At 40.5% G+C, this 15613-nt stretch overlaps 1 protein-coding gene across 1 annotated transcript; it reads left to right on the top strand.

Moving 5' to 3' along the window:
• The first annotated feature begins 78 nt into the window (after positions 1-78).
• On the top strand, positions 79-14546 carry LOC141000656 (unconventional myosin-Va-like). Its single transcript, XM_073471426.1, has 40 exons — positions 79-196; positions 583-693; positions 1275-1446; positions 1704-1848; positions 1968-2124; positions 2208-2351; positions 2759-2840; positions 2964-3071; positions 3203-3309; positions 3423-3688; positions 3782-3863; positions 3946-4086; positions 4228-4353; positions 4628-4711; positions 5001-5126; positions 5383-5480; positions 5578-5664; positions 5831-5939; positions 6031-6242; positions 6322-6478; positions 7016-7255; positions 7367-7615; positions 8195-8288; positions 8375-8517; positions 8701-8814; positions 9200-9334; positions 9448-9504; positions 9722-9949; positions 10052-10116; positions 10198-10272; positions 10359-10557; positions 10737-10830; positions 10933-11076; positions 11204-11358; positions 11439-11528; positions 11625-11775; positions 11863-12142; positions 13188-13362; positions 13450-13530; positions 13617-14546. Exons 1-40 carry the CDS (start codon positions 170-172, stop codon positions 13767-13769), a joined length of 5463 nt encoding a protein of 1820 aa, XP_073327527.1. The 5' UTR covers positions 79-169; the 3' UTR covers positions 13770-14546.
• The last annotated feature ends 1067 nt before the right edge of the window (positions 14547-15613 follow it).

The following is a 15613-nucleotide window of genomic DNA, read 5'->3' as shown; positions in this document are numbered from 1 at the left end:
CTGACTGACAACCGTGCGGCAGTCGAAGCTCCTTCATGTGAGCGCACAGAGCCGCGGAGAGCAGCCCAGAAAAGCCCCTGTCTTCTCCTCTAAAGCTCCAGAAACATGCTCACTCTTCTTTCTGCGGGCGGAGGAAGTTTCTGAAGGGTCACGGAGCGAATTATAAGACATGGCAGCCTCTGAACTTTACTCCAAGGTAACTTTTATTAAAAGAGTCTGCGTCGGTTGTCCAGCTCATTCAACGGTTTTCTCAAGCTAGCGGTAGTTGACTTGTTGCTAATTAATCTGTTTTAAAAAATGATAGTTTACTTCTGCCAGTCACCTAGAAATGTTTACTTAACAACTTTGGTGTATTAAAAATGTTAATGTGCTGCTTTTTTGATCTGTGTGCCACTTATAAAACCCCGTATCCATCCACATTATACGCATGACTGTTGTCTGCTGACTTTAAGTTAAGCTATCCTGCCATTTTCCTGAGGTACATGTCACTGCTGCTGTTGCTGTACTTTCGTTAAAGACTGTGTTACTGTCAGTGAAGTGGCTGAATGGCTCTGACCCGGGGTCCCCCTCTCTGTCCATCAGCATGCCCGTGTATGGCTCCCAGATGCAGCCGAAGTGTGGAAGTCAGCAGAGCTTATCAAAGATTACACTCCCGGCGACTTGACGCTGACTCTGCAGCTGGATGATGGCACGGTGAGACAGGCAAATGCCACACACACACACACACACACACACACACACACACACACACACACACACAAAGAAGCACTGAGGTGGAAATGGGTGTGTGATGTTCTGTCAGAGAGCCATGCACACATTTCTCTGGAAGAGTACTGGCAATGGAGCCTCATAAATCTGTGTGGGGTGATTGGAGGCAGCTGGGATGTTTGGTAAATGCACATAGATTGCCAGGCAAGACCAATACATTGTGCACCTCTGCAAAGCTTTAAAAGCAAGAAGCCAATGTAATGTCCCTGGTTCACAATAGGCAGACTGATATATGAAAATGTATTAACAGCGAGGCTGAAAGCTGTGGCTGCTGGCAGCTGTGATGTCGAGTTTGGGCTTGCACTTCAGGTATGGAAATAAGGTCAACGCATTATCAAGAGTGAACAAGCCGAGCTCAGTGTTTGCTAGTTAGCTGAAACATGAAGTATAACTAAGGTTTTTGTTCCTAACCACCTTTGTTTTGCAGTTTTCCTCAAATGAGAACAACTTACTATCTTCAGGCTCATACTGTAGCTAGTTGTAGCTAACTTCTTGTGTCTTTCCAGGAGGTGGAGTACAAAATAGACCCCAAAACCAACAACTTGCCCCCACTGAGAAACCCAAACATCCTTGTGGGGGAGAATGACCTCACAGCTCTCAGCTATCTCCATGAACCGGCAGTGCTACACAACCTGAAAGTGCGCTTCATGGACTCCAAGTTGATTTACACATACTGTGGTAAGGAGCTTCATCTCCTTTGACTCACACTATCACTGTCACTGTAGACTTTGGAGCCCTGCTCACTGTACAAGCTGACATAATCTACGCTACATCATGCTGATTATTGTGGCATAGGCTGCTCTTAAAGGAGCATACACTAAAGTGTGTTACATGAATTTGGGATAAATAATGCACACAACAGTTGTTCGTTAATTTGAGTCCATGTCAGATAACATACATTTATTTTCATTTATTCTTCTCCTTGTGGTATTTAGGAATTGTCCTGGTTGCCATTAATCCTTATGAGAGCCTGCCTATCTATGAAGCTGACATCATCAACGCCTACAGTGGGCAGAACATGGGAGACATGGATCCCCATATATTTGCAGTAGCAGAGGAAGCATACAAACAAATGGCCAGGTTTTGTAACCTCCGCCCTACACTTTAAATCTAATGAAATGTTAATTTGCTTATAAGCTGATACTCTTAATGTTTTTGGCTGATATTTGGGCTGTATGTCATCACATCTTTTCACACAGAGATACAAGAAACCAGTCCATCATCGTGAGTGGTGAGTCGGGAGCTGGCAAAACTGTCTCTGCAAAGTACGCCATGCGTTACTTTGCCACTGTCAGCTGCTCCTCTGGGGAGGCCAATGTTGAGGAGAGAGTCCTCGCCTCCAGCCCCATCATGGAGGTAACATTTAACAGTGCAGCGAAATAAGACAAAATTATAAAGTGTCAAAGGTTACTGACAGCCTCTTTGTGTGTTTCTTCTAGGCCCTTGGGAATGCCAAGACAACAAGGAATGACAACAGCAGTCGCTTTGGGAAGTACATTGAGATTGGGTTTGACAAGAAGCATTGTATAATCGGGGCCAACGTGAGAACCTACTTGCTGGAAAAGTCTAGAGTTGTCTTTCAGGTAAATTTCCTGATATGGATTTAACTCACATGCCTTTAAAGTGACTACACTCAGTGTTTGAATGTGGGCCTTTCAAGCTTTTTATCTTCTGTGTTTCTCATGGTAGTTAATTGATTTAAAACACTTTCATGTCCGTGTAACATGTAACATGTGTATCTTAGCAACGTAATAACAAACAGCACAGAACAACTCGCAGTATTGCCTGCCTGCCGGGCCCATGGATCAGAAAGATGGCAACATGTTTGTTTTTGTTAAGCAATCGTCTCAGATTTGATGATTTTGATGATTCATTGTAAGCCGGGGTTTAGCAATGTGCTAAGAGTTCATCTGCAGTCATAGGAGCTATCAATTTTACTAATCGTGTTCACAGTATTTGTGCATTTGACTTTGGTTTGCACTACTTTCAGGCCCACGGAGAAAGGAACTACCATATATTCTACCAGCTGTGTGCCTCCTCACATTTGCCAGAGTTCAAAGCCTTCAAGTTAGGTATGAGAGTCACTAAAATATCAGTTTTCATAAGCAGAATTAGGAAGCATTTGAAAGAGATTGAGTTGCAAAAGCAGATGTAACAGATTTATTTCAACATTTTTATTTGATTAATGTTTGAAGGTTGCGCAGATGACTTCCACTGTACTAACCAGGGTCAGAGCCCAATCATAGACGGGGTGGATGATGCCAAAGAGCTGTGCAATACCAGGAAAGCTTTCTCACTGTTAGGTGAGTGTTGGATGTATTTCAATAAGGTTTGCATTTACATGTTGAATGGACATGCACATTTTCTGTTTTTGGATTGGCTTTTGATGTAGTTGATTATCACTTATCGTTTTATTGTTGTCTTTGCATTGTAGGAATTGGTGAAACTGATCAAATGGCAATTTACCAAATTCTGGCGGCTATTCTCCATCTTAGCAATGTGGAGGTGAAAGATCAGTCAGCAGACAGATGCAGCATCTTGGTAAACATTGACAAGAGAATATTTCATCTTGCAAATTTGTTTAATTTTATGTAACAATACTATATTTGGGATGTGTAACCTGTACAAGATAATTATTGATAATGTATTCCCAGCCAGATAACGTCCACTTGAGCGTGTTCTGTGAGTTGATGGGGGTGCCCTGTGAAGAAATGGCCCACTGGTTATGTCACAGAAAACTCAAGACGACCACAGAAACCTATGTCAAGTCTGTCTCCAAAATAAGTGCGGTCAATGGCAGAGATGCTCTCGCTAAGCACATCTATGCCAGACTCTTCAGCAGGATTGTGGACAGTATTAATGTTGCCTTAAAATCTGCAGCCAAACAACACTCCTTCATTGGTGTGCTGGACATTTACGGGTATGTTATTATCTTCAGGTTTTTAGTTTTTCCTTAAATGTTCCCCAGATGACCAGACATGTTGTTTTAATTTACACATGTATTCTTCCTCAGGTTTGAAACATTTGATGTCAACAGCTTTGAACAGTTTTGCATCAATTATGCCAATGAAAAGCTTCAACAACAGTTCAACCAGGTATGTGTCTTTTCCTGTTCAACCCATTCATTCTGTAGTCACAATGTTCACATTTATCATTATCAGCTATCGCTCCCTCCAGCATGTCTTCAAACTGGAACAAGAGGAGTACATGAAAGAGGAGATCCCCTGGACACTGATTGACTTCTACGACAACCAGCCGTGCATTAATCTCATTGAGGCCAAGCTGGGTGTTCTGGACCTTTTGGATGAAGAGTGCAAGGTAAAATTCCATCTTTTGTTTTTTTACCCCAAATTCAGTTCAGCTACTTTCCACTGGAGAAATCTCCACCACTGCACTATATTCGGAGGTAATGAGTAAGGCCATGACTAACTGATGTGTCAGCACTTCCTCTCTCCATAGATGCCCAAAGGCTCTGACGACACATGGGCTCAGAAAATGTACAACACCCTCCTGAAGCAGAATGCTCACTTTGATAAACCCAGGATGTCAAATAGAGCTTTCATCATCCACCACTTTGCAGACAAGGTGAAACATATTTGTATGTGCTGTGGCGGGGTTGTGTCTTTAGTGGTCAGGAAATGGACGAGTGACTCATGTTTTCTCATGATGAGCAGAGAGTCTAGTGTGAAACTATAATTACTTTTGCTGCATAGTCAGACTTCTGTGCCTTTACCAAAAATGTTTGATGATTCAAATTATTAGAGCAAGATTAACCAGTCTACTTCACACTCTAGATGAAGTATATGACCTTTACTTTTTCAGTCAAAGAACACTGTGTGACCTGGTCCTTTGTGCCTAGGTGGAGTACCAGTGTGAGGGTTTCCTGGAGAAAAACAAGGACACAGTCAATGAGGAGCAGATAAATGTGCTGAAAAACAGCAAGGTGAAATAGTTTATAAATGGTTTATTATATTTTCACTTCCTAGTCCTTCCTCTCTCTTTGTTGTGGTTGAAAGAATCCAATGTCAACACCTCATTAACTAAACGTAAATGACTGCAAACTATATTTTGTGTTGCAAGTGCCTGGGCACACACCCTGGAATTGTTTAACCACAACTATTGAAGGAAATACACCCACTTTTTCCAATTTCCAATTGAAAACACTGCCACCTGCTGTTCAATGACAACTTTGTGTTTTGTCGCTTTGACCCCTTAAAAAATGATCTTTTCAGTTTGATTTGCTGCTGAAGCTGTTTGAAGATGATGAGAAGGCACCAAGTTCAACTAACAAGCGTACCAGTGTCATTGGAAGGGCTAGTCAGGCTCAGAGAGATACTAAGAAGACCGTTGGACTGCAGGTGAGAACAACATGACATTTGGTGTTGGTCTCACAGTTACAGTTCTCATTGTCATGAAAAACTTGGAAAAACTCCCTGTTTAAAAACAATTATGTGGAGAAATTTTGAAAAATGTATTTAATGTTTTTTTAAGCTGGACAGGTTTAGTTGCCTTTTAAGAAATATATTGATATTGGACATGTAAACCAAATGTTCAATACATTTCATGTATTTCCATACTCATTAATCATGGATTTATTTTTGTCCTGTCACTCAGTTTCGACAGTCTTTACATCTGCTGATGGACACACTGAATGCAACAACTCCTCACTACGTGCGCTGCATCAAGCCAAATGACGATAAAGCGTCATTCACGTGAGTTGGATGATTTTGCTCTTCTGTTTCACACAATTATCGCAACAAGCACAAATAGACTTATCATTATTTTTTTTGTCTGTCATCTTTCGTGAAGTTTGGACCCTTTGAGGGCAGTGCAGCAGCTCCGAGCATGTGGCATCCTCGAAACAATCAGGATCTCAGCAGCAGGCTTCCCATCTAGGTAGAATATCAGCAACCACACCTGGTACAGAGCACAGGGCCATGCATAGTTGTACACATTATATCTTTACATATATAGAAAATGATGTATCCAATATATATATGTTATATATATATATACGTATTGTTTTATGTATTACATATTATGTATGTTTTTAATATTATAGATGGACCTATCAGGAATTCTTTAGCCGTTATCGGGTCCTCATGAAGCAAAAGGATGTGCTTCCTGACAGAAAACAAACCTGCAAAAATCTCCTGGGAAAACTTATAGAGGTCCGTCAAAATTTCAATGAAAAAACAGATGTAATTATTTATAGTATATGTGTATAAATATATGCTACTGCATATTCTTTTTTGCTCCTAGGACCAGGATAAGTATCAGTTTGGCAAAAACAAGATCTTCTTCAGGGCTGGTCAGGTGGCTTACATGGAGAAGCTGCGTTCTGACAAGCTGCGTATGGCTTGTGTCCGCATCCAGAAGACTATCCGCTGCTGGCTGGCCCGCAAAAAATACCTGAGGATGAGGAAGTCTGCGATCACAATACAGAGACATGTACGGGGTCACCAGGCACGCAGGTGAGTGGAGACATTCAATAACAGCAGAATACTAACATGTTGCTCTTGCATATCTTTTACATGTATATTTTTTTGTCAGTTATGTTAAGTTTCTGCGATGGACCAGAGCAGCTGTTGTCATTCAGAGGAATGTGCGTATGTGGGCGACCAGGAGACACTACCAGCAGCAGCGCTCTGCAGCTATCACTATTCAGTGCTTCTTAAGGGCCTACGTGGCTAAACAGCAGTACCATAAGGTAATGCCATGATTGATACAAATTTGAAGGCTTTTAGAAATTAAATAAGTTATAATTCCACACTTGTAAGGTCTCATTTAGTGGAAGGTTTTGTAGTCAAAATATGAGATTTTACTAACATTATTACAGACAGCAATGTCCAAGTTGCCTTGATTTTAGTTTGAGGTTTTTCTTTGTCTGTTTATATTTTGTTTTGAGTTTGTTTCCAGGAGTGTGTAAGGTATTTAAAGGGGATTTTATCAACCCATAGAAGAACTTGATAGTTGAATATAACAATGACCAAAACTTGATTTCATAGGTGCCACCAAGAAAACAGGAAGTAGTGCTTCTTGGATGTAATTGTTCTTGCACTTCCTAAGCCTTGATTGTTGTGCTGGATTCTTAATCATTAAGTCATATTAGAGACTGAAAATATTCAGATGAAATGGGGCAACAGCTTGGGTCCATATTTACTTTCTGTCAGCTACAACATGAAATAAACTGAGACACATTTAAATGTTTAAACATGATATTTTATATGTGTCTTTCTTTTCACAGTTGATGTTTGAGCAAAAGGCTGTGGTCATCCAGAAATGGATGAGGGGCTGCCTGGCTAGACGGCATTACAGACGCACTGTGGCAGCCATCATCCTGCTACAGAGCTGTGTACGTCGCATGAGGGCCAAGAAGGACTTTAAGAAGCTGAAAGTTGAGGCACGCTCTGTGGAGCATTTCAAGAAGCTCAACTTTGGAATGGAGAACAAGATTATGCAGTTACAGCACAAGATAAATGAGCAGGTGAGTATTGTGTGAGTATGTTAGTTGTTTACTCCGTCTACTGGAGAAACATAGGGTCATTGGGAGTTGTCGTATCACATGCACAGCATGTGTGTGTTTCCCCCCCTGCAGCACAAAGAAAACAGAGAGCTCAGTGAGAGGCTGAATGCTGTGGAGAAGACCTTTTCTGTGGAGAGAGAGAAGCAGAGCAGAGAGATCCAAAACCTCCGTAGATCAGAGCAGGAAGGCAGAGCCAAGGCAGAGACAGTTCCCTTGCTGCTGCAGCAACTCACCTTCCTTCAGCACGAGCTGGAAAACACACGCAGGGAGAAAGACGATCTGGAAGAGCAGACAAAGGTCTTCAAGGAGCAAACACAACAGGTAGGTCTACTACACTTCATGTGAATGTATCCAACTTAACGTCCCATGTTTCTACATAAAACATGTCTGTAATTTTCTAGAATGGTAGTGGATGGAATTATGACTTGATGGAGATATACAAGTACCTTCTATGGCATTTATCGAAAATCATGTTGTACCTCACATGACAAACTGTTATTTTCCACACTTAGCCGTACAGCAGAGTTTTGTTTATCTTCCACTCTTTGTCACCATTTATCACCCTTATTTTCTGCTACTTTAAGCTACATGCTGATTTGTTTTTATTATTTTTAATTTTGCTTTTCCAAAACATTCTGGAAAGAATGGTGCAACCCTGCATGTAGGTTTTAGGTTTCATAAATCAACATGGTCGCCTGTGGAGTACACTAACGATAGAATTTACAGGGAAACATTTGAATTGCAAAATTACAGAATGAAATGTAAAATAGGAGCCTGTAATTTCAACTCATCCAGTATTCAGTGAACTTGGTTGGTTATTATGCTCCACTGTTTCAGTTTCTAGAACCTCAACATGATTAAAAAATGATAACACATAATTTACCCTCTTCTCACAATCAGGTGGTAGAAGAGCTTAATATGAAGAACAGCTTGTTGAACAGCGAGAAAGATGAACTAAACAAAGTAATCCTGGAACAAGCCCAACAGCTGACAGGTTGGCAGTTAACCTCACACTTCCACAGTCCTTAAGTAATGGTTTGATTTAGACTAAATGAGTAAAACAAAACTGTTTTGTTTCAGAGATTAAAACGAACGACTCAAATACAAAACAGATGGAGAGGAGCTTAGCGGAAGAACGCTCTCGCTACCAAAGTCTGCTGAGTGAACACCTGCATCTGGAGGAGCGGCACAGAGACCTGAAGGAAGAAATAAATCAAAACACTGTGAGGAACGCTTCAGTTTGGACATAGTTGTCATTTCATACATCAGTGCAATTTCAAGATAGTTTCACAAGCCAGAATTACTTATATTAGGATGTTCAGTTACCTGTACCTGTGTCTCATATGATGGTTTAGGTCTGGCTACTTTTTGCTTCTGTAACTTGTGTTTTTCTCACACCCAACCAGAGTTCAAGCAAATCTGGTCACAAGAGGACAGATTCCAGCTACAGCAGTAACTCATCTGAGTTTAGTCAGAGCTTAGCCTCTCTTGAGGGAGACGACAGCCCTATTCAAACAGAGGTAATGTAGAAAACTACACAATATCATAGTGCATTATCAGAATTGCCTCATTGCTCACTGTACAATGATTAGTGCGAATAATATTTACAACAAAGTTACCAGATTTTCCAAATATACTGATTCACATAATTTCCTTTGATAGTTGGGTTTCTGTTAAGTTTTGCAGTCTATGAGAATTATTTTATTAGTGCCACAAAAAAGGAGTTGAAAATTGAGGTATTTCTTGATGTGAGTTGATATTTGCAGAGAACTGGACACTCATTCCTTTGTTAACGGCTGTGGGAAGATTTTTTTCTGATCTTGTCCATGTTATAATCCTATTAGTGCAGCATTCTAGCTAGTTTATGTAGAGACTCATCAGCCAGTACTTGCTGTGTTTTGTTAGGATGAGACCCAGGCGACGGTGGATCTGCCCGTCCTTCTGAAGCTCCAGAGAAGAGTGAAGGAACTGGAGCAGGACAAACAGTCACTGTGGCAGCAGCTGGATAACAAAGAAGAAGCCCAACAAGAAAAAGCCAAAGTATGAACTGAAACACTAGTCTCCATACTAATCAGACTGAAGAGTTTTGTATTAATAAGCTATTAGCTATCTTTTGCTTGATAATTTTATTATTTGAATGTCTTTCTAAAAAGGAGGCAGAGGAGCAGAAAAGTGTTGGCAGAGCAGAACTGGACTTGGAAAAGCTGAAGGTATGATGGGTCAGGATCCAATATTTGGATCAAACTAAGATTTGACATCCCAAAAAAGAGACGTCCACAAAGATTCATCCCAATAAGATACTTTAAAACAGTTTTCTGTTGTAACTCATATTTGTATTGAAATACTAAATAACAAAACCTAACTATGGTGATTAACAAAAATTCCTATATATTTGTTCTGTTTGTTTCTCTAAATGTCTTAATGCAGCGGCAAGAACTGCAGTCTGAGAACAAGAAGTTAAAGCAGGATCTAGATGAGCTGCGGAAGTCTCTGACCAATGAGGACAGTGAAATGACGCCCCCTGCCCCCGGCTCTATGCCCTACAACACCCTGCTGGATCAACTCAGTTCTTCCAATGAGGAGCTGGAGATGCGAAAAGAGGAAGTGCTGCTCCTCCGGTCACATATGGTCCGTCAAGAGGCTCTTAAACATAAGGTGATTGGGTTCAAATTTTTTAAAATGTCATTTTTTTACATTTAATGCAACAGGCACTTGACAATACCCTGATTTAATTTATCCACTTTTTCTGTCCACTAGGACTCTGCACTTGGGGAAGGTGTGAAACTAGATCTTGATATTCCCTCGTTTCAAGAAGTTGACAGGTGAGGTCATGTGCCTCTGATTCCCGTTTAAATCCATCAGGTGGTACAGCTAAGTGTTAAATTCTCTCATTCTGTTCTCAGGTCCACTGACATCCATACTTTGAATGAAGATGGAGAGCTGTGGCTGGCTTATGAAGGCTTGAAAGAGACCAATAGGTAATGAAATAAAATTGTGCAGTTTGTTGGTACATTCAAGCATGTTCATGCCATTTTAAATGGAATGCTATCCCTTCATTCACCAGAGTTTTGGAGTGCCAGATGCAGGAGCAGGAACGTGTTCAAAGTGAGAAGTGTAGGAAGCTGCTTGAGGAGGTGAACAAGCTGAAGGGTGAAAAGGAGCAACAGCAGAAGATGCTGGCCCAGAGCCTCCTCTTGTCAGAAGATGCCCGCATTGAGGCGAGCCTGAAGCATGAGATCACACGGCTAACCAATGAGAATCTGGTGGGTCTGCCAGATCTGTCACTCTGATTTTTATTAGTTATCATGACTGTATGTCTATAATTTATTGAATTTTAAGAGTTTCTACTATGCAAAAAATATTTTTGTTAAAAATGAACACTTCTATTCCATTTATGAAAGTTTTGTCCTCACACTAATCTAGCATGTTTACACAATTTTAGGAACGCATGGAGCAGCAGGAGAGACAAGACAAATCCATACGCAAGTTGAAAAAACAACTTAAATTTTACATCAAAATGGTTGAAGATTTTGAAGGTAATCACGTGGCATTGACTTTCCATACATTGTACTTCCTAGATGACATCAGCACAGACTTTAATCCTGTGATTTCTTATATTGTGTCTTTGTTGTGTTCAGCGAGTGCTCAGCAAAAGAGTAACACCTCTGTGACGAACGCTCCACTCAGAGCAGTGAACATTACCCGCAAGGAGAAAGAGTACAAGGGCATGTTGGAGTACAGGCAGGGTGACGTAAGCCGCTTGCTTAAGAGTGTGGTCACAGGTATGTTTTACCTGTTTTTTCTCAAGTAAATCATCATCTGATCTGTTGGATTTGCATGTGAACATTTCTCATAGATAAAGAGCACTGTGTTTGAGGATTTTGTTTTGAAATGTTGTAATCTTCTCAGAACTGAAGCCTCGTGGTGTAGCAGTCAGCTTCATTCCAGGACTTCCGGCTTACATCATCTTCATGTGCCTACGATATGCAGACAACGTGAATGATGATCAGAGAGTCAGCGCTCTGCTCAATTCCACCATCACCACCGTCAAAGGGGTCATTAAGGTGTGGTATTTAACTTTGATCTATGCAAATGAAATGGTTGATGTTTTTATTTTTAATTTATGTTTACACTGTTTCTACAGAGGAGAGGAAATGATTTTGAAGTGGTGTCTTTCTGGCTGGCCAACACATGCAGATTAATGCACTGTCTGAAGCAGTACAGTGGAGACGAGGTAAGCTTGAGAAAGCTCTGCTGTCAGAGTTATATTTACAGTCGTACGTGTCCCTTTATTAACTTGGGATGTCTTTTCAACCTCTTTATACTTCAGATCGTCATGAAGCAAAACACTCCCAAGCAGAATGAGCACTGCCTGACCAACTTTGAGCTGTCAGAGTACCAGCAGGTTTTGGGTGATCTTTCCATCCAAATTTACCGACAGCTCATCAAATGCATGGAAGATATCCTGCAGCCTCTGATTGGTGAGGACACATAATCTGACTAAATATAATAAATATCATAAGCATAACAGAACCACATGAAATGTTATTTTTCCTCAATTTGTGTAGTGGCAAGCATGCTGGAGCATGAATCCATCCAGGGCGTTCTGGGGTCCAAACCGACAGGCCTGAGGAAGAGAAGCACCAGTTTCCCAGAGGAGGGTGTGACAGTTGAAGTCCTCCTGCAGCGCATTAGCCAATTCCACACCACCATGAGTCAGCACGGGATAGACCAAGACCTCATTAAACAGGTGGTCAAGCAGCAGTTTTACAACATCTGTGCGGTCACACTCAACCACCTGCTGCTGCGGAAGGACATGTGCTCTTGGAGCAAAGGCCTGCAGATCAGGTACAGCACAAAATGGTCATTGGACTGTTGCTATTATACTTTCTACAATAAAATTATAGGGAGAAAGGTGTGGATTAAGGTATTGATATCAAACAAGATCCCTCATACTATATCTCAGACACCCACTAGTGTGATTGCTATAAAACCTCCAGGTAATTATTCACCTTCAATTAGATAAAGAAAGATAATACTTTAAACTAAAGAAACCTCAGATAATGTTTTAAATGATCAAACAACATAAGAACATCATGGGCAGGGGATATGTTTAGTGTTCTTAGCAAAATATTTGTATTAGTATATGTAGAATCAGCATTTTGTGTGATTTGGCGCCCCCACAGTTTCTGAGTCCCAACACCACTGTCGTAAATTCAAATTCCAGCTCTGTAACAATTTGTCAGATGTAATGTAGGTGCAACCTACAAACAAAACTCATTACATCATAAAATTGTTATGGGTTGAAAGCTTGTATCTTGACGTATATATGTATGAAACGCTGTGATCCTACCCTCTCACTGAAGTTACATAGTACAGAAACAAGTGATGAGGGGCGGAGTGGCTGAGACAGAGACACCATTCCCCCTATTACAAGACACTGTACCATCAACATGATTTTGAAGCTGTAATGCTTTAAAGGTGGCTGAAGAGCAGAAATGTCCCAATCAGTAAATTAATAAGAAATTAGAAAACACATGCAGAGGTCAGGGTCTCTGCAGATACAGATGCAGCCACACACTTCTTGTGGGTCAGAAGTGATGATTGAGAGAGATTATTTTGTAGAAGTTCAAGGTCATTTTAGATCCAGTTTTGGAATTTGACTTGGTTAACACACACTGATAAAACGACCTAATCTTGGACAGTGAACAATGTATTGTAGGTTTATATTTAATTAACCGTAAACTTTCAGTAAATAGTTTTCTTTGTCATTCAAGCAGCAATGTGTTCATTCAACACTTACTGTGGTTTCACAGAACAGATGTCAGGTTGGACCTTTCTCGACAGTTCCCTGGCTCAGTCTGAATTGTTTGTTTGTTGCCTCTGGCTCCAGGTACAATGTTTGGCAGCTGGAGGAGTGGCTGATGGAGAAGGACATGATAGACTGTGGTGCCAAGGAGACTCTGGAGCCTCTCATACAGGCTGCACAGCTTCTGCAGATCAAGAAGAAGACTGAGGCAGACGCCCAAGCTATTTGCAACATGTGTACTGCTCTCACCACAGCACAGGTCCTTCATCAGTCAATGTTCAGACCTCTTCATATGTCAACATGATGTGTTGTTAGTGCTTTGATCGTTGTTTGTTTGTCTTAACAGATTGTAAAGGTGTTGACCTTGTACACCCCGGTGATTGAATTTGAAGAGCGAGTACCAACCACTTTCATCACAACGATTAAAGTGAGTAGCTGGAAATTTAAGAGTGAGCAAGAACGCAGTCTTGTCTCTTCTCTCACTATGTCTCCTTTTTTCTTTTTACATTTTAGGAGCTTTTGAAAGACAGAGTTGAGTCATCCACCTTGATGATGGATGCCAAGAAGATCTTTTCTGTCACCTTCGTCTTCACACCCTCCTCTGTGGCTCTGGAGACCATCCAGATCCCTGCTAGCCTCAATCTGGGCTTCCTCACCCGCATCTAGACCTGTGAACTCTGACACTCTTAATGCTGTTTACTAAAGTAAAAACATCGAAGACTGTTTTTTTGTACCCGCTGTAATGTTTTCACCATCACTGATTATTGCAGCAGCTTCTCAGCACTGCAAAGCCAACAAGAGTTTTTTTTAAAGTTATCTCTTGCCACATCTGATGTATTGCTGATACAGGTGTTGATGGTATTTTGTGAAGTCATGTGCTCATTAATGCATTAATGGGAATGATTTTTCAAAATATAATATATCAGCCCAAGTAAAGAAATTTGACTTTTCACAATACAACAATTGCAAATGACAAGTTTCTGATTAATGGGATAGATGAACGTATGTGAGTGTTCCCATAGACAAATCTTTTTTAAAAATGGATAACCATGAGCAGCCTTGTTAACATTTTGAATGTTGAATGTTGTGAAATTCAGGATCACTGTCTTATTTCTGTAACTTTATTTTTCTGTACCTTCTAATATCAGGTGATGGTATTTATGTCAGGACAAGGTGAAGGAGCAGACAATAAATCAAGTATATATTTAACCAGTCTAAATATTTTCATCATATTAAAGGCTGGCTTTTACAGTTAGACGGTTTGAAGTCAGAGTTTTACTACCTCATGAGGTGATTTGGATTTTGTATCTGCAAAGTGTGGACTTTAAACAATCAAGAAAATGTTGTATATTTTAATTATGTTTAATTATTCTCTCTTCTTGACACAGACACTCTCACTGCTCTAATACTTAGTTATGTATTAGGGATCAAATGTAACTAACAGTAAATAACTTTCATGGAACAATAAAAAGCCCAGGCCGAATGAATTGCTATTCATATGGGTGACGTTCACTTTCACTGAAGTAAAATTTTAACATGATATCTTTACTTTTACTCAAGTATGACTTTTGGGTACTTATTACAACAGTGAAGTGCACTCTAATACTCATCTTTATGGGAGAAGAACTGTACACCTGTGACTTGACATGGACTTAATCCTAAAGACCACAAAAACAGATGTGTTTGCCAGACCATGACATGGAAAAAGTTGGAAATCTCAATGAATTTGGATTTTTCAGACTGATGTAACTGTGAAGTGATATGTGTACCTAACATGCTGACATGTTATGTCTTATCTTTCATCTTCCATGTTCACGATTGCTCTGTATTTGCAAATGCCTAAAAATTCGTAAATAATTAATCTCTTGGGTTAAAGCTTCTCAGCTGTGCACAGCAGGAATGTTGTTCCCCTGTTTCTCTCTGGCATTCCCTTTGTTTTCTCAATTTTGCAAGTATATTGTAGTTGTAGTTGGTTTAAGGAGGTGAAATATTTACTCTTTATGTCATTCTCGCTTAACTTCTTGCGGTAAAGCTGAACTCACATATGGTGAGATGACTGCGGTCTGTATCCGGTTTCTTTTGTTGTCACAATCCTTGATCAAACCAGCACACCCACTCCACCGAGCCGCTGTCACAAGACGGGAGGAGGGCGGAGCCACACAGCTGAAGTCCGCAGCAGGTGAGCGACAAGTCAGCCAGGAAGACACGAGACACACCTGGAACATGAGAGGTGGGGGTTTCAGAATAAAAGCACCGAGTTTGAGTTCTCTTACCAGCCATGTTTACGTATGTGTCCACATCACAGGGTATAGACTTACAAATTGAAAGTAAATGTTTACATTAATTAATTTATAAATCCATCTGTATGGATCAGTGTTGACTAATGACAATAAATTGTATCTAAATAGGCAATAAGGAGATCTTCAGAGTCAACTTAGAAAGGCACAAGTCAGTCTAATACAGGGTATAATTGACTAATACTGATGATATAAATTGAAGCCCATGAAACA

The sequence above is a fragment of the Pagrus major genome, chromosome 8 (assembly GCF_040436345.1).
Source record: "Pagrus major chromosome 8, Pma_NU_1.0".
NCBI lineage: Eukaryota > Metazoa > Chordata > Actinopteri > Spariformes > Sparidae > Pagrus > Pagrus major.
The sequence above is the reverse complement of the archived record's forward strand: the minus strand, read 5'-3'. Positions and strand labels throughout refer to the sequence as shown.

What these genes read in the sequence shown, in the direction of transcription:
- LOC141000656 (XM_073471426.1), top strand. Translation starts at nt 170, where the DNA reads ATGGCAGCCTCTGAACTTTACTCCAAG. An exon ending in CGGGGTCACCAGGCACGCAG is followed by an intron (nt 6,243 to 6,321) that starts GTGAGTGGAGAC and finishes TTTTTTTGTCAG; the next exon opens with TTATGTTAAGTTTCTGCGAT. An exon ending in GCTTAAGAGTGTGGTCACAG is followed by an intron (nt 11,077 to 11,203) that starts GTATGTTTTACC and finishes TAATCTTCTCAG; the next exon opens with AACTGAAGCCTCGTGGTGTA.